The 27,886-nt window shown below is 41.7% G+C and overlaps 1 protein-coding gene across 4 annotated transcripts in view; it reads left to right on the forward strand.

Annotated features, from left to right (window-relative positions):
* Positions 1 to 27,886, forward strand: part of TUB (TUB bipartite transcription factor) — a 118,251-nt gene that overhangs the window by 71,635 nt on the left and 18,730 nt on the right. For 2 of the 4 annotated variants that reach the window (XM_035119782.3, XM_060275879.2), the window contains exons 2-4: positions 9,160 to 9,211; positions 10,192 to 10,354; positions 19,517 to 19,651. In XM_035119782.3, coding sequence (XP_034975673.1) covers positions 9,160 to 9,211; positions 10,192 to 10,354; positions 19,517 to 19,651 — 350 coding nt within the window. The remainder of the gene's footprint in view (positions 1 to 9,159; positions 9,212 to 10,191; positions 10,355 to 19,516; positions 19,652 to 27,886) is intronic. The other 2 variants (XM_035119805.3, XM_088666879.1) reach the window with 1 other exon arrangement.

Below are 27,886 nucleotides of genomic sequence, written 5' to 3' on the forward strand. Positions count from 1 at the left end.
ATAAATAGCTACAGTGGGAAGGTAAACGGCGTTTCCGTGTGCTCCTCTGGTTCGCCAGAAGCGGCTTTGTCATGCTGGCCACATGACCTGGAAGCTGTACGCTGGCTCCCTCGGCCAATAATGTGATGAGCGCCGCAACCCCAGAGTCAGTCACGACTGGACCTAATGGTCAGGGATCCCTTTACCTTTACCTTTATGCAGTACAGTACCTAAAGCATCTGTACTAAAACTGTTCAATATAGTCTAGCCTAGGGAAATCATAGCAAATAATATTTTGGCTCATTTGACCCTGGAGAAAGCACTCAAATGTTCTTTCAGGAATAATCCATTTGATAATCCTCCACTTCTTGGTGTGTATATTGGATTGGTCATCTAACTCTTGTCCGTGAGCCAAGGATTTACTGGTAGTTCTTTGTTTTTAGTCTGTTGTATTCCACATGCTCTTAGGAATGCTTTCATTTTTTGGGGGGTGTACTGCATTCACTTCTTCCTGTGTCCATCACACAAGATCATGGCCACTGGTCCCATCACCTCCTGGCAAATAGAAGGGGAAGAAATGGAGGCAGTGAGAGATTTTACTTTCTTGGGCTCCTTGATCACTGCAGATGGTGACAGCAGTCACGAAATTAAAAGACGCCTGCTTCTTGGGAGAAAAGCAATGACAAACCTAGACAGCATCTTAAAAAGCAGAGACATCACCTTGCCGACGAAGGTCCGTATAGTTAAAGCTATGGTTTTCCCAGTAGTGATGTATGGAAGTGAGAGCTGGACCATAAAGAAGGCTGATCGCCGAAGAATTGATGCTTTTGAATTATGGTGCTGGAGGAGACTCTTGAGAGTCCCATGGACTGCTAGAAGATCAAACCTATCAATTCTTAAGGAAATCAGCCCTGAGTGCTCCCTGGAAGGACAGATCGTGAAGCTGAGGCTCCAATACTTTGGCCACCTCATGAGAAGAGAAGAATCCTTGGAAAAGACCCTGATGTTGGGAAAGATTGAGGGCACTAGGAGAAGGGGACGACAGAGGACAAGATGGTTGGACAGTGTTCTCGAAGCTACGAACATGAGTTTGACCAAACTACGGGAGGCAGTGCAAGACAGGATTGCCTGGCGTGCTATGGTCCATGGGGTCACGAAGAGTCGGACACGACTAAACGACTAAACAAGACACTGCATTCACTTCTTCCTGTGTCCATCACACTCTCTCCAAATCTGTGGTGGAGACTTGGGGGAACCCCCTAGAACAGATTTGGGGGTAGGGGAAGAAGTTTCATTGTGCAAAGACAAATCCTTGCCTAGTGGATATATTTTATTCGATACTGCTCCATTTCTGGTTTGTGCAGCCCACATTATTAGGTGTTTTCAGCCTTTGCTGTTTTTCCACGTGCCTTTTGCAGCTGTTGAAACCTGGTTTTAGACCAGCTTGGCAGTGGATCTCTCATGTGGTTCTCGTCTTGGCAGGTGAGAGTGGGAAGAAAAAGTGTCTGCCTTTTCTCTAAGCCCACAAATATCCTGTACCCTAGCTTTCACCATTGCTTTTCTTCTCAGTAGTTTGTGTGTCCCTGCTGGAGAGGTTTCCCTTCATGGAAAATGCTAATTACCAATCAATAAATTTATGAGGAAAGAGGAAGGAGGCCGGAATAATCATGTGTATCTTTGGGAGTTTGCCATTAATTTTTGTTAGTATCTCCTTGGAACTGATAAAGCAAGTTGCTTTGATGCAAGGCCCTTTACGTTGAACAAATCTTTCCATTCATTGGCAGCGCGATCTGTGAGAAAAGCAAAGATGAGCTGGCATGTTGACATTTTGGTCCTGTTTGCTGCACAGCTCTCAGAAAGGAGTGCTGCTAAAGGCCAGAGTTTTTGCTTGTTCAAATGTTAGTACCAGGAATGGTGAAGGAAGAGAGACAGTTGCTCCCCACTCCTGCTTTACAAGTCCAAAATTCTGTATATTAATCCCAGCTGACAAATGTTGAATATATACCAAACAAGACTTTGGCATTTATAGAATGCATATAACAATTCAAGGAACAGGCCCTGCAGTCAGCATTTCAAGCAGCAAACTAATGAGATCGTTGACAGCTCACTCTGATTTTTTTGAAATGGTTCTGTCTGTGTGCTTCTTAGGCAAGTGAACCTCTGTGGAATAAATTGCACTGGAATACTGTGTTCAAATGATAGTGCTCCGCTAAACCACAAAGAAGCATGTAATGCCAGCATTATAACAGTGTTTTGTTTTCTACAGAATGAAGTTCAGTTTTGTCATGACTTGGGCTAGTAAACCGTTACATCTCATGCTGTCCTATTCCAATCCACTGCACTCTCAACAGATTTTCAGCACACATGACTTCCCCACCCCCCTTCTTCATTATATTTAACCCAGGACGTAGTTACCATGTGTGGCTTTGTTAAACTGTAGTTACTCCTTGGTAGTGTCTTGCTTTGGTCTAGTAAATACAGTAACCCAGGCTTCCTCAACCTTGGCCCGCCAGATGTTTTTGGCCTACAACTCCCATGGTCCCTAGCTAGCAGGACCAATGGTCAGGGATGATGGGAATTGTAGTCTCAAAACATCTGAAGGGCCGAGGTTGAGGGAGCCTGCAGTAACCCCTGCATTGCCATCTGTCAACCCAGAACTCTTGTTGTCCGTCTCTTTAAAATCTCTATGGTAACAAGAAAGCACAACAGTTGCTGGGCTTCCTGTCCTGTTTTTTTCACTGGTCCCTTTGCCTTTCCTCCTCCTCCTGTGCTTGTGGTGGTAAGTAGGACTTCAGTTTTGCCCCATAGCAGATGGAGGCAGCGGCAAGATGAAGGGGCCAGTGGGGAAATGAGGTGGAAGGAACATTGGTTGCATCTTCTCCTCAAAGATTGCCTCTCTCCACATGAGAGAACAGCACTATGCCCCTGCCTGGCAGCCTAGTTGGCTCATTAGATCTACACAAGGCAAGACACGCCAGATCTTCTGACACACAATGTCACATTCCTATGGATCAGGCATCCCCAAACTTCGGCCCTCCAGATGTTTTGGACTACAATTCCCATCTTCCCCAGCCACTGGTCCTGTTAGCTAGGGATCGTGGGAGTTGTAGGCCAAAACATCTGGAGGGCCGCAGTTTGGGGATGCCTGCTATGGATATTGCTTGCTGCAATGCAGAAGGCCAGTATGTGAATCTGTCCTAAAGTTTAGAGTGTAGAGTGGTACCTCGGGTTAAGAACTTAATTCGTTCTGGAGGTCTGTTCTTAACCTGAAACTGTTCTTAACCTGAGGTACCACTTTAGCTAGTGGGGCCTCCTGCCGCCGCCGCACGATTTCTGTTCTCATCCTGAAGTAAAGTTCTTAACCCAAAGTACTATTTCTGGGTTAGCGGAGTCTGTAACCTGAAGCATCTGTAACTTGAAGCATCTGTAACCCGAGGTACCACTGTATTCTGTTCTCCTCAAAATACAAATGCAGCAAGTTTCTTAGAAGGGGTTGGCATGCAACACTTGCTGTTTAAGAAATGACAATAGTGCTTTCATCTCTGTGTGGTGCTGCATATATCTATCAATATTTGTGAGGATTCTGTGGTTGCCCTCCCCCCTTTGCATTTGCACTCCCGCCTTTTATCCTGACCTATTGGATTGTCCTTTTCCTTGCACACAGAGTAAACCAAGCCTCTGTCACGGAGCTGGCATAAGTGATGCTGAACTCCTAGCACAGAGGGGTTTGGCCTGTAACACAATTTGAACATGCCATATGTCAGCTCAGTCATCGCCTCTTCAGGCTGCTAAGAGTATTTCAAAGCCATTTCAAAGCAAAGCACCACAATAAAAAAAGCAAGAGTGAAACTGTTTTTCATTTCTTACAGCACTCTCAAGCATCTGTCTGAACCTTACTACAGCAGTATGTTGACATTTGAGTGACCTTGTGTTTCTCTCTAGGAGATGGAAGCCCAAGATGAATAGTTGCCCTTCCAAAGTTATTTCTGTCATATTCAGAATAAACACTTTTAAACAGCTCTTGAGGCTTTCCTTCTAGAAAATACTCTGATTAGAGGACCTGTCAAATAAGGGACATAGCAACTACTATTGCCTGCTTGAGTAGCATCCTCAACATATTCTCAGACAAATTTTGCAAACAAAGGGGAAACTTCAAGGGGACCCTGACAGCTGTTAACATTTCATTTATTTGTTTGTTTATTGTATTTCATTTTCCTTCAAGGAGCTCAAAGCTCTCTCTCCCCCCCACATTTTATCCTCACTAAGCCCTCCAAGATAGGTTAGGATTAGACACAGCAACTGGCCTGTGGTCACCCAGTGAACTTTATGGTTTGAGTGGAGATTTGAGGTCCTAGTCCAACTCTCTGGCTACTACACCACACTGCCCCCATTCTGCCATGCACCTCAATATCTCATCCAGTTCCCCCCACATCTTTTTTGACTGTCCACATTTTGCCTCATGATGTTTCTTGGTACCAGGGCTTTCTGTGCCCCACAGCTTCTTCTGCTTCCATGGCAGGTGGCATTTGTGATCATCCTCCAGCCCTACAAATGATGGGGAAGATCAGTGCTGGGCACTTTGTTCCAAAGAAGCCACTGTGAGGGCACAGCAGAATCTTCCTTTTATAACTGCACACAGGTCCACCCTACTTAACGTGACGTTGGTTTGGATTGTATAACAGCTCCTTGTTGTCTTTGCTTCTTTTTGCTTGCTGCATGAACTCAGCTGCCATGTGGAATGGTCTGAATGAAGCAGCCTCCAGATGGTGTCTGTAGTACGTGCCTTGGTCTCAGTTTCATATATCAGTATGGAATTCACCTGTGGGGGGGATTTTAAAATAAGCTCAATTTGTGCTTGATACACCATCAGTTCCTCATGTTTTCATAAGGAGGTGGCAGCTCCAGGGCTTTGCAAATGAAAAAGCTGTGTGGGAAATGTGATGTAGGATATGCCTTTGTGTCTCATATACTGAAACACCACCTACATCTTGAAGTATGAAAATGTTTCTTTTTAAAAAATAAAATAAAATTTGAAGGGTTTGTTGAACCATCTTAAGAATGTGAAACTTGGGAAAGTGCAGTGGGTTTAGATTGTAACATAGTTTAAACATTTATTGCAATATTTTTTCTTAAGGGGGAATTCCTGACAAAAATATTTTGACTGAAGCAAAACCACTCATTTACTGTGAATAAATGTTAGCAAAACAACATATTTTAAATGTACACCTAAGAGCCCATTAAAGTTTGTTCTAGATCACTGAAGTTGTGCTGTCAATTCCCATTGACTGTAGTGGGTTTGAATTAGGCATTAAAACCTCAAGGAGGCCAACGCTCAGGTTTGGCTAACTCTCTTCAAGTGTTCTCTGGAATGGCATTGGAGTAAAAAACGGGTTAGGAGATGTCAAAATGAGGTGGTTGCAAGCCTCTGCAATATACTTGTTGTGCTATAGGTAAAATTCACTGCTCCCTTTCCATTTATGTGCTTAATGGGCATCTCAGGTTGGATTTGAATGTATGTACCTTGAATTGTATGTGGTACAAATATAACTTGCACTCCCTTTATATACATAAGCTAGAGGCCCAAGGGGCAAATATTCCATATATTAATGCAACCACCTGGTTCCTAGTCAAGTCAGACATCCACAAGGTAGAATGAAAAACAGGCCCTGCATCTTTGATTCAACACGCAATATTGTAATTTTAAACAGAATTGTGTTGCAGAATTAGTTCAAGGAATCTTATTTTACATTGCATGCAGAGTGTGTATGTGTAATACATTCATTTTCCTCTACTAGAAGCTATTTGTAGCATCCCTAATATAGCTAAGTAATTTGCATTATGAATGAAATGTCTATTCAGTGAGTGGATTCTTATGACAGAGAAGCATGTAGTAGCCGCAGGAACTTATTGCATAATGTTCATAACTATCTGCAGCTTTCGACTAACCAGCCAACCCCCAGACTGCAGACCTCCCACAGCCGCTTGGAAAGCTGGAGAAGCAAGGAGCTGGTGGCAACAAGCATAATTGTTTGGCCAGGCTCTAGACTGCTTCTTCCCCATGTCATTATGGGCACTACACAGTAAGCTTTTCAGTGGGTACCACATGACTCTGCCTGATCTGATGAAGAGGGCAAAACATGCCTTGCCTGAAGGAAATTTTGACTCGTCACAGATGATGACCTAATTACATCTTAAATGCCAGTTAACTCACCTTTAAAAAAGAAAAAGAAAGAAATTGTGATAATCAATGGCACTTTGGGTGAAATGGAAAGGTGAAATCTGAGTTTCAATGTAAGGAGTTTTAGGTTATACTGACTAAAGACTTTTAGGCTACATCAGCTTGTAAATGGACAGAAAGTGGTCCTTTTTCTTCAGTGGTTTGTAACGAAAACAACAGTAAAACCCGAGGTATGAGTGTAATTGGTTCTGGAAGTCCATACTTAACCTGAAGCGAACTTTCCCATTGAAAGTAATGGAAAGTGGATTAATCTGTTCCGGACGGGTCCGTGGAGTACATAAACTAAAAGTACTCAAACCGAAGCGTTCTTAAACCGAGGTATGACTGTATTGCAGAATTTCCATCACTTCTGATGTTACAGTATTATACGTGATGTTAGATGTAGCTCCCAATAAAGCAATGTGACAGTCTTCTTCACCTTTTATTGCTAGAGAGTACAAGCCACCAGTTGTATTAGGAGACCCTGCAGCCTGGATCATCTCTCAGTGTATGTATGTTGCAGTGGTGGACTTTCGGCTTTAAATTTTTCACTGGTGCTCTGTGTGACACCCAAATCTGGCGCCTCTTGCTTCTTGCCTTTCATTGTTCGTCATTGTTGGGCACTGCCTGTGGCACCCTCTTGGCTCAGCACCTCCTGTGGGTGAGCCGGTCATCTCCCCTAAATCTCCCTCTGGTAGGTTGCCACATTGCTGAGGGAGGATCTGTGTCAGCTCTATCGACCAGACCCTCACTTAAGCGCTGATAAACTCTCTCTTCTCAGAACTAGCTTTGTGGAGGTTTTCTGAAGATAGAAACCTGTATTTTTAAAATGACAAACATCCCTTTATTAGTGACTAATTTGACCCACCAGTCACTGAATCCCAATCTCTGCATCAAGAAGTCCAGGAAAATGAAATCAAGGGCCATTAGTCACTAGCTCAAGGCAGAATGTCTGCCCCTTTGACAATAATAGTGGGGTACTGGCTTCCCTGCAGAGAGTGACCTACTAAAATAATAGAAATGTACGGTACTTGAGGCCCAGTTCTGACCTCATTTTTGCCACTGGATACAAACATTAAGCAAGTCCATAATCTTTTACAGGAAATCGTTTGGGAACTGATCAGCTACTTAGCAGTGGAGATTTGCTGTTTGAGAAATGTAGTATATCAGCACTAAATAAGGTTATCTAAGGTGCTGCGGAAGATCTCTTGTGACCAGGATAGCAATAGCTTATAAATCTGGTGCTTGTGTAAATATATCAGAGCCCTCTGGCAGGCAGGTTTGAGGTTAATTCAATTCATTACCGGCCATTCTATCCCTTTGCACTCCCAGCTTGTCATATTGAATGTCAGAGAGAAAGAAGTCCCATTAATCATGCAAACACTTGTCTGCGGCAAAGCTTTGCGTTGCACAACTATGGGATGCACCAGCCCTTTCAACAAGGTGATGACTCTCTGGGCCAAACCAGACGTGACGTGGGAGATTCGTGAATAAGATCTCGCATGTAGTTAACAGCTGATCTGCCATACAGTTATTTACTCTTGTAAAGTTTGTGATTTGATTTTTCGCACCATTCTCTGGATTTAACTTTGAAGTGGCTAGGTGGTATTCATTCACCAAGTTGTGTTATTTCTTACATTTTGTTAAGACTTGTCTGTTTCAGAAAGCCCTTGAGTGAACTGTCATCTGTGCTAGCTCTTTTAATATATTGCTATTATATATTGCTCTTTTAATATATTTGGCGGATTCTGGAACACTTTATCTTTATCTTTGCTTTTTTTAATGGCTCAGTTTGGACATTCTCTCTGTGTGTATGGTGGGATGTGTGTGAAAGATTGCCCCTTGCAACCATGCCTACAATGCTATCATTCCCTGACTCTAACACCCGTACACTCACATGTTTTTTACTTATTGATTTTTTTGCCCTGCCCTGCCTCCCCCAAGTTGCTCAGGGTGGCATATTTTTATACAATTTAAAAACAAGAAACAAAGCAAAAACATTCTATAACAGATCAAAACGTTCTGATAACACTTACAATTAAAAACATATTTCCATCCAATGATCTCAATGTTACCTTAAACAGTATTCTTAAGCCACCAAATGTTTGAAAACAAGAATGTTTTTAATTTCCCTAAAAAGTTAATAATGATGGGAGACAAGCACACCTCACTAGAGAGGGCATTCCACACCTGGGGAAGCATCACTGAAAAGGCCTTGTTTTGCTGTGGTTAACTTCATCCAAGTGATCCAAATATTGAAGAGCAAGGGTTTGCACCAGGATGTCAATAGTGACCATCAATCTCTTTCCGGCAACAACCCTCTCCTGGTTGCCCACAATGAAATGAGAGATCCTTCTTTTTTCCCTGAGTATTCCATGCACTCCAGAGGGTTTTGAGATGTGGTGGTGGTGGGGATAAGCAACAGAGAGAAGCTCTGGCACACACAGACAGAACTTGGTGGTGGGGAGAGGTCATGTGCCAGGCTTTAGAGACACTTGGAATATTGCTGCTTCTGAATGTCTTTAGGGAAGGGATGGTCAAAGTTTGTGATGGCTACAAATAATGGTTGTGTAATGCAAAAAAAAAAAAGGAATCCTGTTGCAGAGCGTGCACAATACCTATGAACTACTACAGTGGTACCTCGGTTTATGAACTTAATCCGTTCTGGAAGTCCGTTCTTAAACCGAAACTGTTTTTAAACAGAGGTGTGCTTTCCCTAATGAGGCCTCCTGCTGCCGGTGCCCTTCCACCATTCGGATTCCGTTCTTAGACCGAGGTAATGTTCTCAAATCAAAACACTATTTCCGGTTTTGCGGAGTTTGTAAACCAAATCGTTCTTAAACCGGACTGTTCTTAAACCGAGGTACCACTGTATATAGAAGAGCAAGGTTTTCTTCTGTGGTTAGACGAGTAAATTCTGCATTTATTTATTTATTTATTTATTTATTTATTTATCTTGGCAGTGTTTTAGATGATGAGAGCAGCAATCTCCGACAACAAAAGCTTGACAGACAGGTGAGTTTGTAAAACTTTAATTGCACTTCATTGGTTATTTTATGTTGATAGCTGGAGCTTGCTTCAATTGATTTGTTTAATGCTCAGCGTAGATCTCTGTTACCCTGGGCTGCAATGTTGATACTAGTTTTCTAATTTGTCCTTGATACAAAATAATATTTGGAATCTGAACTTGAAAATCAGATATCCCATCCTCTCATTTTGGGCCCAGTCAGCATTTTCACATGTTCCATAATCAGGCCGCATTCTCCAGGTTAGGGGTGTGATGTATGAAATTACTTTCAGCCACCCCTGAACAAGCATGGGTCACTTACGTGGTCTGGTGCAAGTAGTTAATAGTATGTTTTCCAGAATCATCACTAGCAATTGGCTGCAGCCTGCTTGCTTTGTGCTTCTCAGGGCTGGGGCTGGGGACTGATCTGATGGATCATGCAATTGTTGCAGAATCTCTGTGCTAGATTAGTTGTAGCATTGGGAAAGACTTGTATTTTTATGCATTTCGCAGTGCAATTCTCTCCTTGCCTATTCAGACATAAATCCCATTGATTCAGTGGCTAGGGAGTTGCAGCTTTATACAGCACATAGTGCTTAGATCATAATTATAATCACCATAATGCAGCAATAATTTTAGGTCCTATATTTTATTGCTTTCCCAATATTTAGTATAAGCAATTTTAAATCTCAAATGTGACTATCAGTAGAGGTGTCAAATATCTCTGCTGTTAGCACTGTAGGTATTTTTCCTTTTTTACGTTTTTAAAGAGGCTCTCCATAAAGAATTGCTTGCGTATCTCCACTGTACATAATAGTAGCAAAATAAATGGTTTGATGCAGAATTGTGGTAGGAGGTTGATGTCAAATTTTGTATTGTTTGGTTCAGAGCATCTTGCTGAGACACCCAGGAATCAGTTCCTAGGCCCACAGGTTCCTATTTAATCTAATGAGGAGCTCTCTCTGTGTGTCACTCTGTGTTTTCCCAGCGAGCATTACTTGAGCAGAAGCAGAAGAAAAAACGTCAGGAGCCTCTGATGGTTCAGTCCAATGTGGACAGCCGGACAAGGGCGCGCAGAATGAAACAGTCAGAAGAACAAGCACCATTGGTTGAATCTTACCTCAACAGCAACAGCAGCACCATTTATAATGGTATGTGTCTAATTTACTGCAAAATGTCGAGGGCAGGGAAAGTATCAAGAGATGCATTCGAGAATATGCTGACAAGAATTTTTTTGGGGAAAAGTAATATAAACTGGTCTAAACATAGGCATTAGAATGGAATATTTGTTCCTTTTTACACGGCTGCTCAGTCTCCCTATAACTCTTATCTCAATAATCCATCAAATAGTATTTTGATTATTATTCTCCCAGTGGAAAGGGTTTGGGGGGCATATTCTTAGAGATTTTTTATAAAAAAAATATTATTTATACCCCGCCCATCCGGCTGGGTTTCCCCAGCCACTCTGGGCGGCTTCCAACAGAAAAATGAAATAAAGCAATCTAAAGGTAAAGGTAAAGGTAAAGGTAAAGGTACCCCTGACCATTAGGTCCAGTCGTGACCGACTCTGGGGTTGCGCACTCATCTCGCATTATTGGCCAAGGGAGCCGGTGTATAGCTTCCAGGTCATGTGGCCAGCATGACAAAGCCACTTCTGGCAAACCAGAGCAACACATGGAAACGCCGTTTACCTTCCCGCTGTAGCGGTTCCTATTTATCTACTTGCACTTTGAGGTGCTTTCGAACTGCTAGGTTGGCAGGAGCTGGGACCAAGCAACGGGAGCTCACCCCGTCACAGGGATTCGAACCGCTGACCTTCTGATCAGCAAGCCCTAGGCTCAGTGGTTTAACCACAGCGCCATCTATTAAACATTAAAAGCCTCCCTAAACAGGGCTGCCTTCAGATGTCTTCTAGAAATCTGGTAGCTGTTTTGCTCTTTGACATCTGCTGGGAGGGCATTCCACAGGGTAGGCGCCACTACCGAGAAGGCCCTCTGCCTGGTTCCCTGCAACTTGGTTTCACGCAATGAGGGAACTGCCAGAAGGCCCTCGGCGCTGGACCTCAGTGTCCGGGCAGAATGATGGAGGTGGAGACGCTCCTTCAGGTATACTGGACCGAGGCCATTTAGGGCTTTAAAGGTCAGCACCAACACTTTGAACTGTGCTTGGAAACATACTGATTGATAGAGCTACTGAGAAAGTTGCTATTCAGCCATCTATCTCCCTTCTGAAATTACTCAGTTGTTCTCCATTTGTGGGAGGTGTTCCATTCACAGTTGCAGAATGCACTGCTGCTGCTTTAGCAATGAATTTCTCATGGTTTTAAGCAAAAACGAAAACTACTACTTTTCATAAAATGGAAGAGGACAACTTGTCAACAAAATGTACATTTCCTTTCCATGCTCTGTAGAAAGTTGACTTTACATAAAACTTTCAGGCTTTTTGTCCACTTTCATAATCACTAGCTGGCCCCACTCCCCAGTTAATTTTTAAATATAAAAATAAAAATGCACCATCAGTAGTTGAATGTCTGACTGAATAAATCTTACTTCCTGGTACATGGCTGCTGTCCTCAGCCTTTTAATCTTGGCAAAGAATGTTAAATATGCATATTTTAGTAAACATTATGTGTGACACTGCAATATCATACAGCCCAAATGACCTTATTAATGTGAGCATACAGTTCCTTTGCTCGCAGATTCATTTTATATGCATCCTCATTACATTTTAGTTTATACCGGTAATTATGCCATCATTTGCTTCAACTGCAGTAAGTCTGAGACAACCCTTCTCCCCTTCTTACCATATGAAAATCTCAATCCCCTAAAATACGTATTTCCTTGCAAAATATTACAGGGAAAATGTTATTTTTTTTACAATAGCCTTTTAGAAAATTGCATTGATGTTTACTTTTCTCCTTTGGCATTCCTCAATTTTTTAAAATAAATAAATAAATAAATAAATAAATACAAAATTAAAGAAGCCTTTGAATTTCATTAGCCGTTTTTAACAGCAATTTAAATGTACATGGTGTTTGAATATTAAATGCATTTGACTTAGTCTCAGCAGCCTTTTCTTCAGTTACATTCATAAATTAGAAACCACACTGTGAATAGAACTTCTGTTTGGATTGATGATTTGCATTTTGTGGCTCAGCACATGTTGGTATGCATGTGCACAGAGGAGAGAAGCATTAGGTTGCATCCAGCACTGCCATCATTAGCATTACTTCTCCGTCCTCTTATCTCTCCTACGGTCCCCTGCACATGCCAAAATATGCTCTGTAATGTTGAGGGACCGGATTTTGGCATTTGGACAGTTGCAGGCAGAGGAGAGGAAGGTAGAACCGTGTTGCGCATGTGGTACTCCGATCATGCAGTGTGGGATGCAACCCATTTTTACCAAGGAAAATGTGTTGGCTCAAAATACATTCAGTTCCTGTCTGATTCTTCCTTCCTTTTATATAACTTGTAAAAAAAAATCTAATGTCTTTTAGATGAAAAGTTTTGGCTGTACATTGTTTAATTTTAGCGCCATTTTACTTTGAGCCATAAATGACATCTGTTTTCCACCAAGTGGCAAGTTTCAAGTTACCAATTCAGTGGATGTGTTTGTGCACATTCTGTTAATGAGCATTAAAGGTAAAGGGACCCCTGACCATTAGGTCCAGTCGTGACCAACTCTGGGGTTGCGGCGCTCATCTCGCTTTACTGGCCGAGGGAGCCGGTGTACAGCTTCCAGGTCATGTGGCCAGGATGACTAAGACGCTTCTGGCGAACCAGAGCAGCACATGGAAACGTCGTTTACCTTCCCACCAGAGCGGTACCTATTTATCTACTTGCACTTTGATGTGCTTTCGAACTGCTAGGTGGGCAGGAGCTAGGACTGAACAACAGGAGCTCACCCTGTCACAGGGATTTGAACCACCGCCCTTCTGACCGGCAAACCCTAGGCTCTGTGGTTTAACCCACAGCGCCACCCATGTGAGCATTAGTTAATTATGTTTTAAATGTTTTTGTTCACACAAGCAGGTGGAATCTAACAGTTTTTGACATGATACATGTTTTAATTTACGGTACATTTCAAGATGTGAGAAAATTTCAGCTTTGTTAACCTATAATCGAAAACATGGGTTGATACAGAAAATTAAATGTTCTCTATTAAAGAAAACCTACCTTTTTGTTTCAGTTCATCCTCCTTTTTGTGTTAACAAAAGTACATTTAAAACTTAACAGCTTTCTACTTTTTCAGTAGAACAAAAGGACCTGGATACAAATTTAACATGAGATAAAATTGTTCCAGAAAAGCTTCACCTAGAGAGGAAAAACCTAAGGTTACAGGAGAAAGATAAAGAAAGAAAAAATGTTCTGTCTTTATCGAAGGACACCAGCATAGGAAAATGTCAAGTCAAAACCTTGTTAACAACCAGCCAGGTTTTATCAGTACTGTGGGATGATAATGCTTCAAATTTTACAGTGGTACCTTGGTTCTCAAACTTAATCGGTTCCGGAAGTCTGTTCCAAAACCAAAGTGTTTCAAAACCAAGGCGCACTTTCCCATAGAAAGTAATGCAAAACGGATTAATCTGTTCTAGACTTTTAAAAACAACCCCTAAAACAGCACTTTAACATGAATTTTACTATCTAACAAGACCATTTATCCATAAAATGAAAGCGATAATCAGTGTTCTGTACTATAAAATAAATAAGACAGTATTGTAGATGATAAAATAATTTTTTTCTTACCTGCACTGCTGATAGTCATTGTTTGGATATGAAAAAAGCCTTTATTATGATGGGGGGGGGACTTAAATTGGCTGCGCAAGGGTAAAATGGGATGAAAAAAGCCTTAATTACTATGTGGGGGACTCAAATTTGCTGCGCAACAGTGAAAACAGAAGCTCAGGAGCATGTTCGGCTTCCGAGGCAAAGTTTGAAAACCGGAACACCTACTTCCGGGTTTGCAGCATTTGGGTTCTGAGTTGTTTGGGAACTAAGCTGTTTGAAGACCAAGGTACTACAGTAGCAAGATTCATCTAAAAATCAGGAAAGGAATCAAGTGAATTAAAATAATATTTCAAGCTATTTACCAAAAGGAAAAGAAGCTGCTCTTCCTTGTCATTCAAGGCCCATTTAAATCAGCCTCCCAGACTGATGTTTAGCATAATAATAATAATAATAATAATAATAATAATAATAATAATAATAATATAATAATTTATAATAATAATTTATTATTTATACCCAGCCACTCTGGGCGGCTTCCAACCGAAAATTAAAAACAGTACAGCAGCATGATATATAGGGCTAGGTATTCTATGTGCCAGTAGAAATCTCTTCAAGGTAAAACACAGGCCTCTCCTTTGTGCCTTGTGGTTTGCAAAGGCAGAACTTCTGCTCCATGACAGTCATTTGTAGCAGATAAGATTTGGAATGAATGAGTTCACACAAGTGTAGACTTCTCTTCAGAGAAGGCTAATTGGATTCTGCATTACACTCACTGCTGATTTTTGTGATCCATGCTTTGCCTGAGTTGCATTTCTGTCCCCTTGGAGGTTCTGCTACCCCCGCATCCTGCTTGTCTCTTGAAAGATAGTGTGCTGCTCTGCTATATGGCAGTAGCTAACAAGCCAGGGTAGACCTCAGCTGCTGAGAAAAAAACCCTGTTGCTGCTGAATTCTCTCCTCATTACAGAAGGCATTTACTGCAAGCATTATAGGATCCTCTTTCATTTTGTTTTCTGGATGTGTTCTGTACTCTCTATTGCTTCCACATTGACAGGTGACTACAGGGCAGTCTTGAGCAGGTCGGGCGCCCTGGCGCTGAGGCGCAGAAATCGCTCCGGTGCCCCCGCCCTCGCAGCGCGCAGCATGGCTCCCGTGCGGCGCCCCGCCTGCCGGCCCGGCGCCACCGGAACTATACCTAGAGCTGGCCCTGGGTGACTAGAAGCCTCAAGCCACCATTGCAGCCATGTGTGCACTTGATCTCTGGCCACTTCCTGGACAGAGAAGTGCACCCTGGGACAACCCCTGATGCTGTTTGCCTAACATAACGGAGCCACAAAGCCAGAGGCAGGCAGGATTGGTTGCAGGCATTTATTCCTCGTGGTCTCCTCTTTCAGTAGGCTGATGCAGCACAAGAAGTCCTGCGCTCTGTGATTTCCAGAGGGCAGGGTTAAACTTCATGAATGGAAATGGCAAGGAAGCAGATTTTGGCTAACTAGCAGGAGAAACGTCCATAGTATGAGCTCTCTGGCAATGGATGAGGCTGCCTTGGGAGATAGTGGGCTGTTCTTTACTGGAGGCATTTAAACAGGGGTGGCCAGGGATGCTGTTGTTGCACCCTACATTGCAGATCTTGCACTGAGTAGGGGGACCACCTGGTTTCCTTCTGAGGTTGACATTCTGCTAAGCATGGCTGAAGCATTCCCAGGAATGAATTGCTGAGGTAGCAAAAAGGAATTGAGCACAAGATGGGATTGCAGTGAGTTTTTGTGTTTGACTCTTATTACAGGGAAATACACACAAATATGGAGAGGCCGCCTACTATGGTCCTTTCCAGGAGCTCAGGAATTCTGCTCAGTTCTGCCCACCTGTCAAATTCGGCCTGCGAGGCTAATCTTAATAAGGAGCAAAAAGGTTCTCTGTCCCTGCCATAGTTTATTGTACTACTCTAAGTGTCAATTTCAGACCATATTTTGCACTCTCCTCTTTCACCCTCATTAAAAGGTTCTTTAATTCCTCCTCACTTCCTGCCATCAAGGTTGTGTTATCTGCATATCTGAGGTTGTTGATATTTCTTTCGGCAATCTTAATTCCAGCTTTGGATTCATCCAGTCCACCCTTTCGCATGATGAATTCTGCATATAAGTTAAATAAGCAGGGAGACAATATATAGCCTTGTTGTACTCCTTTCCCAATTTTGAACCAATCAGTTATTCCTTATCCAATTCTAACTGTAGCTTCTTGGCCCACATAGAGATTTCTCAGAAGACAGATGAGGTGATCAAGCACTCCCATTTCTTTAAGAACTTGCCATAGTTTGCTGTGGTCAACACAGTCAAATTCTTTTGCGTAGTCCATGAAGCAGAAGTAGACGGTAGATGGTAGAAGAAGAAGTATGGTCTGAAGTACAACATCAAAAAAACTAAGATCATGGCCACTGGTCCTATTACCCCCTGGCAAATAGAAGGAGAAGAAATTGAGGCAGTGAGAGATTTTACTTTCTTGGGTTCCATGATCACTGCAGATGCTGACAGCAGTCATGAAATTAAAAGACGCCTGCTTCTTGGGAGAAAAAGCAATGACAAACCTAGACAGCATCTTAAAAAGCAGAGACATCACCTTGCCGACAAAGGTCCGTATAGTTAAAGCTATGGTTTTCCCAGTAGTGATGTATGGAAGTGAGAGCTGGACCATGAAGAAGGCTGATCGCCGAATAATTGATACTTTTGAACTATGGTGCTGGAGGAGACTCTTGAGAGTCCCATGGACTGCAAGAAGATCAAACCTATCCATTCTGAAGGAAATCAGCCCTGGGTGCTCACTGGAAGGACAGATCCTGAAGCTGAGGCTCCAATAATTTGGCCACCTCATGAGAAGAGAAGACTCCCTGGAAAAGACCCTGATTGAGGGCACAAGGAGAAGGGGACGACAGAGGATGAGATGGTTGGACAGTGTTCCTGAAGCTACCAACCTGAGTCTGACCAAACTGGGAGGTGGTGGAAGACAGGAGTGCCTGGCGTGCTCTGGTCCATGGGCTCACGAAGAGTCGGACACGACTAAACAACAACAACAACAACAAGTGTCAATTTATTCCGCCGAAATGATAGGATACTCTCTGCTTATCTTTTTGAAAATCTCACTTGGCTGCTTTTATAGCAAATAATTGAGTTTTTAATGTCTCCCATTCCACCTATGTGGATTCAAGGCATCAATATGTGCTGGAGGGACATATGGTGGGCAGCTTCATGACACTGCCCCACCTCATGTAGTGCTATGGATCAGTTCTCAAACCTAAAGTCATATGGATTGCTAAGCTCTGCCTCAACGAAATCCGACGTGTATTAAAATTGAAATTCAGGCTTTGACAAGTGCAGAGAAAGTGCCACTTTTGGAACTAACTCCTCAAGCTGCAGCCCACAGTATTTATTTATTTTGCTTCTGGCTATTCCTAGTTAGTTGAGCAAACTGCTGAAATAAGAAGTGCCAGACAGTTTCTGTGTTTCTTTAAAAATGCAATTTGGGGACACATGCAAATCAACTCATGCCTTAGACACTTTTAATACACATTTTTATAATTTTTGCGAGGCCTCACCAAGACTCCTCCATGAAGCACTAACAGAGCCTGCCTGTGAGCACACACAGAGTCCCTTTTCAAAAAATTTGGATAGTCCCAAATGCATTTCAACACAGCTGGACATTGTTGGAGGAATGTCCAGACTATGGGTGTGACTCCAAGAAAGAATTGATGATGTTGATGTTGATGCTGTTGTTGTTATTGATGATATCCAGATGTGAAATGGACCAGCTATTGAAAGTCACATTGCAGGAAACACCAGGCAAAACAATAGATGTGGATACATCCAAATCTATGTCTCTGAGTGCCCTGAAAGCCTAAACATTCATTGCTAATAGATGCTGCAATCCACACCAGATCACCATGCTTGTAGGATGCCATAAACCACTGGTGGGGAATATGTGGTCCTCCAGATGTTGCTCGACTCCAACTCCCGTCATCTGACCATTGACCATGCTGGCAGGGGCTGATGGAAGCTGGAGCCCAGCCACAGCTGATTGACCACAGGTTCCTCATCCCTGCCATAGAGGAAATCCTGATATGACCACCCTTCATCTTCCTCTTTGTCAAGGAGCAGCAGATCTTCCTGTCACCATTACTCGTCATTGTTGCAGCTTTAGAACTTCCCAAATATAATTAAATGACTTTATATGAATGCCAAGGCTTTTACTCAAGGCTGCTTGCCATTTGAATCTTATTTCTTTAAAAAGGACCCTCTTTTGGCAGCTTGAACATCTGAGCACTTATCCTAAACTCTAAACAAAGCAGAATGTTAAATCAAAGATGGAACTAGTGTGGAGTTTGTTTTAATGGTGTGCAGAAGCTCTGACTTACGAAAGGAATACTGCAATTTAGACTGCCATATTAAGCCCAATTGAATTCAGTGGGATTTGCTTCCAAGTGTACGTACTTGTAATTGCATTGTTAGTGAGCTCTGGAGTTACATAACATTGCCACTATTTTCTTTTCTTTTCTGTACTTTTATGAAGGTGTGTGCATGGAGTGGGGATTGGAGGATCAGAAGGAGCAGCCTGCCAGCTTCTCTTTTTTACTTTGTTGCAGAAATATTTGTTTGTATGTGTTTCAAATAAGTAAATTGACTATATTATGAAACTACAGTGATTTTTATTTGCTTCACAGGTTCATGCTGGTCAAATGATTAGACCTGCAATCCTTTGCACATTTACTTAGGAATTACTTCCACTGAACATAGTGAGATTTGCTTATTAGCAGGCATGCATAGATTGAATTGTGAAGTAGCTGAATGGGTTATGCCAGCACAAAAGCTTCCGTGATTAATTTTGTTACATTTTGAGTTGATGGTCCCTCATTTTTTTCTGTTTTTGATAATTTGCAAAACATGTTTAGATAAAGCAGAGGAGCAGAACAAGACCAGATACTCGCCAGTAAATTTACTTGCTGCTGGGGACTTTTACTTGATGCTTGAAAGGGCAGGCTGGTGCCCCTACATAGAAATAAGTTGACTTGTAGGTAAATGCTGCTGCTTGCAATTGTGGCAAATTTGATGGAGACAGTGTCCCTTGCAGCGTCCCTCCAGATATTATTAGGAACATTGCAGGAATGTTAGTACATTTTTACTATGGTGCTGTTTCCCCCCAGAAGGAATCTTAGAAACGGAGCCTTAACTGATGATATCACAGGAGACCATGTGCACATCATAGCACACTCAGTTCTCCTGATGTCCTTGGACATAGCAGTCAAGGCTGGTTCACCCAGGCAAAATGTAACACAGAAAGGGATTGCCATTTATTTTACTAGCAGCCTAAAGGTAGAGATGGTAATATACTGTATATTTAAAATACCATTATAAACCTGCAGTCTTCTACCCTATACTGTCTTCTTTCTCTGGAACTGACTTGATATATATAAATACTTTTACAATCTGCCTGCTTGCTTGCTCACTTCTTGTGGCTTCATAGGCTTCTCATTTCTTCTCTCCTCTGTTTTTCTCTTTATGTTTCTTTTTGGTTGGGGTGTCTGGAATCTCTCAAGCAGTACAGGAGCCTGAGCAAGAGGACGTAAAGGTGGTAGCAGAGTCACAAGCTCCAAAGTCAACTAAAAAAGCCAAGGCAGCCACAGGAGGCTGCCAAACTGGCAACATCAGAAAAGAGAAAAAGAGGAAGCACAAAGGTTAGCTGCATGCTGCTGATTATTAAATAAGAATGAGACGAGTCACAATATGTTAATACAATGGCAAGGCTGATTTTTTTTTGCATATTTTTTTCATTCAAGCTACACATTGTCCAAAACCTATATTATATATATGTAGAAGCATTCAGTAGATGGTGTTTGCATTGTCCAGTTGAGATATCAAGTGCACCCAAGTACTGATATTTCCACTCCTTTGATTGGTGGTGTTAAGTAGGGATTTAATGCTTACCACTTTCCGAGAAAGCCTCAGAGCAAGCTACAACATGTATAAACCAAAGTGCAAGATTCCAGTAACAAAGCAATAATATAACAAGTCCCTGGTGACTGCTGCCCACAAAATCCTAGCTTAACCCCAGTGACTCAAATCCAAATTAGAAATGTTTTCAAGACTTTTGAAAAGATACACATATCCGCTCTCTCTGCCGAGTCTCCAAAGAGGTGTTTTAAATTTATTAGCTACTTGCTGCATATACAGAGTGTAGTTATTTATTATTTATGTTTTTTAAAAAAATTATAGCCTCTCTGGGTTGGAAACAATAAAAGCATATGAAAACAGAGTCCGTTCACAATGAGCAAAATTAACAAAATCCATCAGACGCAGCAGATCAGCCCCAAAACACAGCCACACATTAAAAATTATCAAAAACTTAGGCAAACAACTGTATTTTAAGCTAGTGTCTAAATAATAACAAAGTCAGTGCCTGCTGAATTTCAAGAGGGCTGTTCCTCTGGCTGTCCCTAATGGTATTTTTTGCCCATTCCATCTAGCACAGAAGGCCTAGATACAGCTGTATCCAAGCGCTTGTATTTATTATTTTATTGACTGCATTTTTGGAACATGTAGCAGAGATCATGGTTACAAGGAACAGGTTGGATGTGAAATACAGTGGAACCTCAGTTTATGAACACCTCGGTTTATGAATTTTCGGTTTATGAATGCCGCGGACCCATCTGGAACAGATTAATCTACTTTCCATTACTTTCAATGGGAAAGTTCGCTTCAGTTTACTAACGCTTCAGTTTAAGTACTCCGTGGACCGTCTGGAACAGATTAATCCACTTTCCATTACTTTCAATAGGAAAGTTCACTTCAGTTTATGAACGCTTCAGTTTATGAACAGACTTCCGGAACCAATTGTGTTCATAAACCGAGGTACCACTGTACATCTGTGTTTGAAATATGATTGGGGGTGGGTGGGCGCCAGAAGATGATCTCGCCTAGGGCGCAACAAACCCTAGCACCGGCCCTGTGTACATCCAAGGTTCCTATACTGCTCGCCCTTTTTTCAACTGTGCTATTCATGCTGCTCTGCTAAGCCCTCGGTCTGGAACTTGTATCTAGAAGAGGCTGTTCGTACACCTCAGTCTTGAAAAATTGTGCACCAGGAATGCAGACTTGCGAAGTGCTGTGTTCCGTAGTGTGCCAGAAGGCAGAGATACCCTGTATAGGCAGTACACCTGCTTTTCCAAAATCTTCCGATTATCTGGAAATCTACCTAGTTTATACAGAGGAATGAGATTATACTTGGCATGGTTTAGGAAACAAGCACTCACTTGATTTCTGAATTTGAAAGGGCTATTCATTTTAGCTGAAGCGCTGGTGTATTCTCTAACTCTATATACAATCGTCTATGCAAAATGCTGATTGAATGATTTTTGTGTATCTCGGTCATGAAAGGCCCCTCTTACAAATCTCCCAAGACAGAGCCAAGTGCTGCAGCTGCTCTCCAGTGTGGCATTTTCTCTCACTGCAGTGGCAGTTCTGGGTCAAAATGGCTGTAGTCCTAATTAATTAAATCTAGGCCCAATTAATTAGCTTTTTTTTTTTTAAAAAAGGACATGGTCTGTGAAAGTAGTGTTTACCTCAGCTGGATTGGATTTAAGGTTGTGGTTAAAAAATAATATCATGCTTAATGAGGAAGAACCGTGAATGCCTAGTCTGTATTTCTCAAAGAAATTTAGAGACAAATGTTTGCGATTTTTGTTTAAAAACAACAACAAGCCGTGCTGTTAAGGATGAGCAGATTAGAAACTATGTGTAGTTATGAACATATTTATTTTTTATTAAGCTTACATATTAATATTAATGAATGTATATACTGTAGGTAACATTTTTGGTTTGGGAAAAATATTGTAGGACTTCCTCAACTTGCACTCTGTTTTCTGACAGTGAGATTTTCAGGCAGTGAGGTATTTTGGGGGCTGGGGCTGGGGGAGTAGGATGCAAAAGAGTAGGATAAAAAGTTTAATATCCAATACGTTTTGGGCTTGGCTCCTTGGGCATATTCCTCTGCCAACCCTGGCCAATGTTCTTCATCAGAGTAGCACCCATCTGCTCAAGAGCATCAAACCACACATCAGGCTAATAATTCATGTTCCTGATTTTTAAAATTTCACAGTCTAATATCAGGAAAAAAGAAAAACAACAACTATGCAAACATTTCCTGGAGATTTTTCTTCACACATTTTGGGGATAGGACCAGCATTTTAGTTTTATTATATATCAGTTGCATAGCTGTCAACTTTCGGATTTGAAAATAAGGGATCAGCAGCCTCACCTGTCCCGGGGACAGTCTACGGCAGGCATAGGCAACTTTGGCTCTCCAGATGTTTTGGAACTGCAACTCCCATGATCCCTGACCACTGGCCCTGTTAGCTAGGGATCATGGGAGTTGTTCCAAAACATCTGGAGAGCCAAGGTTGCCTATGCCTGGTCTACGGTATATCTAACAATCCAGGATAGCAGCGGGAAATGGCTCTGGAATAAGGGACTTTCCAGCAAAACAAGGGAAGGTTGACAGCTGTGGCTTGGAATAAGGGAGTTTCCCACAAAAAAGGGAGGGTTGACAGCTATGATCAGTTGCGTGTTAGTGTCTCAGTTGCTCCAGTTGATCGGAGGGCTTCTTTCTGCATGGAAGTAGGTCTCTATCCTTAATCAAATGAGGTTGCATGTGTATAGGCAAGTGTGTCTTGCATGAGCTAACATTGTGCTGTTAGCTCAGTTAATTTCCCCCACCATAATCCTTATTATCCCTACCAGTCACCTGATTAGTAGACTTCAGTTGTTTGAAAATGTCTCACCCCCACAACTGTTAACTAGGATCTAAGAAAATGGAAATTTCCCTTCCACAGTTTTGCATTCAGTATCCATTTACTTATTTATAGTCACAGTTCACTTTGATAACTTACATATACAGTAGGAATGCATAGGTTGGGAGTTCAGTAACTGGTAGAATTCCAATGGCTGAGAGTTTGCACAAAAATCACAAAAGTTATTTTGTATATCATACACGCTGTATCCCCTACTTGGCAGGACCCTGCGGTGTGCTGTTAGAATTCAGCTGTACTCGGATACAACATGTTCATAAAGGGTTTTCATGCATTTAGATGATGTAAGACTCCCATTTCATAGTAAAGTCAATCTCGTTGGGCTAAAAGTAGACCAGGTTTTATGAATGATAAGCTAATTCCGAGCTGTAAACTATTGAATTATACATGAGCAGTACTCAAAGACTCTCTTGTAATAACTGAATGCGGAACCTTAAATGTAAAAACCAATGCTTTTCTGAGTGGCTCCGTGGCTGATGACATTGCAATCAGGACAATGTGATAAAGATGAACACCAGGGAAATAGTCAGCATAACGAAGCTGCACTTTCATAAAATGAGAGAAATGGTTAGTTACTGGATGCAGCTAATTGATTGTGCAGGGTGATTGCATTCCCCGTGTACTTACAGGCCAATAAAGAACTATTGCTTTGGTGCAGCACATAAAAGCTCTCATTAGAATTAAGGATCGGTTATCCAGCCCTCACAATGCACATTTAATAGAAACCCTGATTTCTTCTCCTATTTTAAGCCTCCATTTCATAGGCAGGAAAATAATAATTGCAATAATTTTCAAGCACAAACATTACCATGTCTCAGCTATATGATTATAACGCCAGCCTTGCTTAGATCGCTGATTAAATACATGCTTTGGAGTCCTGTAAATCCAGTTAGTCATGGCTATGGATGTAGGATGACACATTAAAATTGTCCTTTTGACCTCAAAGCAATTTGGCTGAAGTGATTATGATTTCTGAAATTAGTTCTATTTCAAACTCAGTCAATCGTGAGCATGCTACTTTGGAAAGAACGGGGAATTACAAAATCCAGACAACAGGAAAACTTAGCTCCTTAAGTGGCTGTAAACTCCTTAAGATGCACACTTGAAATCCCAAGAGTGGTGTTCCAGAATTGTAACTGAGCAGATTGCAAATGGACATGTTCTTATTATTTAAAACAACTACGATGGGGGCAAGCTTTATGGTATCCCAACTTCAAGGGCTCATCCAGACCAGAACAAATTTGTTAATTCCCTCTCTGACATTTATGCCTTACCTCCAAAACATGCAGAAATGAATTAGAATGACTGTTGCTAGGTTGCCTCCTTAAGGGCGCAAGTTGAGCAACAACTTTCAGCCAGGGCAACTATCCAAAAGGGATGAGTGCAAAAGACGTCTATTGCCTGAGTAGCTAGTAGACAGCTGAACAGTAGGAACTGACTACTCTTGTAGCAAAGAGCCAAGGCAAATTCCCCTACTAACAGACGTCCAGTCATTAGTTGAGCCAGATACCAAATCCAAGAAGAAGCCAACTTTTAAAAAAATCTAGCAATGATCAAACCCAGACAAGACAATAGAAATCCATGATTGAATCTCTTCCCAAATATTTTGGTGTGTTTGTGTGAGAGATCCAGATTGGGACCATGATGTGGGAGAGAGGGTTAGGTCTTCCTGCCACCACCATCTGGAGTAAAAATGGTTTACTCCAGAACTGCTGTTTGCTGTATGTATGCAAAACTTTATTAAAAATAAACCAAGTGATAGAATTAGGAAGGTGTGCAGGGGGCAAAGGTAAACATATTAGTAATGGGTAAGAGAGACAGACACACACACACAGAGAGATAAATAATAATACAGGAGGTGGTGAACATAAATTGCATAGAGATGGGACAGCAGAAGTCTCCTATCCAAACCAGTTGCAGAAAGCCTTAAATTTCCATTCTGTACAATTTACCTGGGAGTTTACCAAATGAGTCTTACTTCTGAATAGGCATGAATAGGCTTGCTAGACAGACCCAACCAATTCCATGCATTCTGAAACTTCTTCTCTATTACCATGCAGTAAGATCCCTCTGGAAGCATTAGGGCAGGTGATGGTGATCCCCTGTTCTTTGTCCTCAGCATCAGATTGTGGCACCTCCAGACTCAGAGGCAGTATACCTCAGGGGATTGTGGTTTAACTGGGAAAGTTAGTAACCATAATTCATTCAATCTTCTATAAGGATTTATCTGCCTCCATTAAGAATAAGGTACAAACTTTTGCCCAACTTCAGTTGCTAGAAAGGGACATTGGATGACAGATCAGATGAAGCAAGGCTAACTGTGCCCTGTTCCTTGCACAATTGTCAGTAAGAGTTATCTAAAAATAGGCTCTATTCTCAAAGAAATAGGTGGTGTTTTTTTAAAAACAAGCAAGGAATTCAGATCATTATCTGGCTACTTCTCCCGTTCACTTTTCAAATGTGAATCTCTTGATAGTTGTGGTTTGGATTAAATGAAAGGCTTTACAGTGTCATTTTGGTTAGCTATACTTCAAAATAAGTTGTCTTTTAAAAAAAGAGTTGGTGTCTTCTTTTTACTCCTAACCTCCTATCATTCTTCTTAATTTCAAAGCAGGCCAGTGTTTCTTTGATGTATAGCAGTGCCAACTTTCCAGCAGGGTTGGCGATGATGTGGGCTTTTCAGCAGCACTTCAGAATTCTAATGCGCAGATGTGACTCCACTGTATACACTGGGCCTTTGAATGTAATAAATATCCCAGGGGGAAGAGCTATGAACTACACATCCGATGAGGCCAATTGGCTTTGTTTGTAGGTTTACATACATTACGGCTGAGCTGAAACTGCGGGCGCGCACACACACACACACAATTTCATTTAGACTTCCAACGGAAAAAAATACCTTAACTAGGGATGGGGAACATCTGGCCCAGGGCCTGAATCTGGCCCGCCAGGCTCTGGGCCTCTGGACTTGGGCCCCTATCCCCTGGCAGAGTCCCTCATTGGCCCTGCTCTGCACCCTCCTCAGGTGCCTTTTCCTAGCTGGAATGTGTTTTGGATCTGTGGCCATGTCTCTTGCTTGTTAGGATGGGCAGATGCGGTTAGGACCCCCTGACTCCTGTAGTTCTGTGAGGAAAGCTACAGTGGTAGCTGGTTACTGTCAGGGCAGAGGACAGGAAGCAAATGGATGAGGGTCAGCTTTCTTTACTCTCCTTTCCATCCTCCTTCTGAAAACTCATTGGACACTGCCGCCATTATCAAGAGGAGAAAAATTGGACACATTTACTACTACTACTACTACTACTACTACTACTACTACTACTATTACTACTACTACTACTACCCTTCCTCTGGTTCACAACAAAAAATTACAAAATGAGAACCCAAAATACATAATAAAAACAAGAACAAAAACAAACCAATAGCCCCCCCTCCCACAAACACATTTAAAAGACCATCAAATGTTAATCAGCCAAAGGCATGGTTATAGAGAAATGTTTTTGCCTGGTGCCTAAAGATATATAATGAAGATATATAATGAAGGCACCTATCTGGGGACAACATTCCACAAACAAGCCACTGTAGAAAGGGCCCGTTCTCATGTTGCTGCCCTCTGGCCCTCTCGTGGGGGAGGCACACACTTATCATCATGAAATATCTAACACAAATTTTCCAGTTCTGCCTATACTGTATCTAGATAGATAGACAGACTGATTTAGCACATGATTCCTTTATGAGGACTGAAAGGCAGAGGTGTGCTTCTGTTTGTACAAGACAAATCCCTTGCATAAGGTCCCAAGATAAGTGCTAGCCCAGGGTGTCATACAGACCCTTCTACAGGGGCTTGTTCAGTGCCACACAATTTCTTCGAGTAGCTCGCGTACAACACAGAAGAGTGCCATTGGCAGAATTACTCCTATCTGTAGCTCCAATCCACTGTTTATTATTGCCTTCTGCTGCAAATATTTTGATTTAATCGCTAGTTTGATGATTGCCTTATTTTTGAGTAGCATGTGTGAGTTTGCACTGTTGAGCAATAGAAATGTTTGTTTGTGTAGCCATACTGCCTTTTTACAAAATGTATGTATGTATTTATTTTTAAATGTATTTTACTTAGGCTGCTTTTCTGTGCAAATGCTCGCCCAAAGCAATTAAAAACAATAAAAGAACAATTACAGTATACTGTATCGAACTGTACTGAAGCTACAGTTCAGCAGCAGCCCCCATGAAAATAAATATAAATGTTATATAAATAAGTGATGCTCACTCTAGAATATTCCCTCTGGAGCTTAAATTGTGGATAATGCTCTTCAAATGAAGGCTATGACATTCTGGATGGGAATCAGCATATTGGTGCATAACTAGTATGTTAAGGGCTACTTGTGGCACATTTCTGTGTTTGATGGTGTGACCCTTTCTCCTCTTAAGTTGGGCAGAAACAGATGCACACTGCATTTTACATTGTATGCATGTCTGTTCTCCCACCATGCAGAGAAGATGCTTGGCTTAATGAGTGTGCAAAACCATCTCAATTAATTGCTATGCTAAGTCACACCAGTGGCCCAATTTATGCAGTGCTCTGTCTCGGGCAAATATCCAGTGAAAGGAAAGTGCTTAAAGGGAACTGCAAGGAAAATCTACCTTGTAAAGTATGAATTAGTTCCCATGGCTACCTTTGCTTCATTAGTTACTTGCAGAATTATTGTGGCTATAGTGCACATAATTGTCTCCCTAAAAAGCTTTCCTGCATACGTTTTGCAGTCTTATTCTACCAGTGTAAGCATAAGGCACTTTGTGCCAATTTAATTCTTTGTTGCCAGTTCTTAAGTGCCAATTTCTAGTGTGCAGAAATTCAACATTAGCATTTTTTTATTTACCTTTGATAGTATGTGAGAAATAATAAAGTTGCGTGTTCACAAGAAAGTAAAATGGATGATGCAAATTAATGTTAATAGCCAAGGAGGGAATTAGGCAATGTTTGCTCAGTTCTGATTTGCTTCCCCCCCCCATCCCCGTTTGTGATAATCTTTGCAAGAGACAGTATTAAAATATTGACATTTTGAAAGAGTAGCCAATTCTGCCTAGTGGTTTGCAATTTCTGTCTCCGGT

This window comes from Zootoca vivipara, chromosome 1 (assembly GCF_965207765.1).
Source record: "Zootoca vivipara chromosome 1, rZooViv2.hap1.1, whole genome shotgun sequence".
Classification (NCBI taxonomy): Eukaryota; Metazoa; Chordata; class Lepidosauria; order Squamata; family Lacertidae; genus Zootoca; species Zootoca vivipara.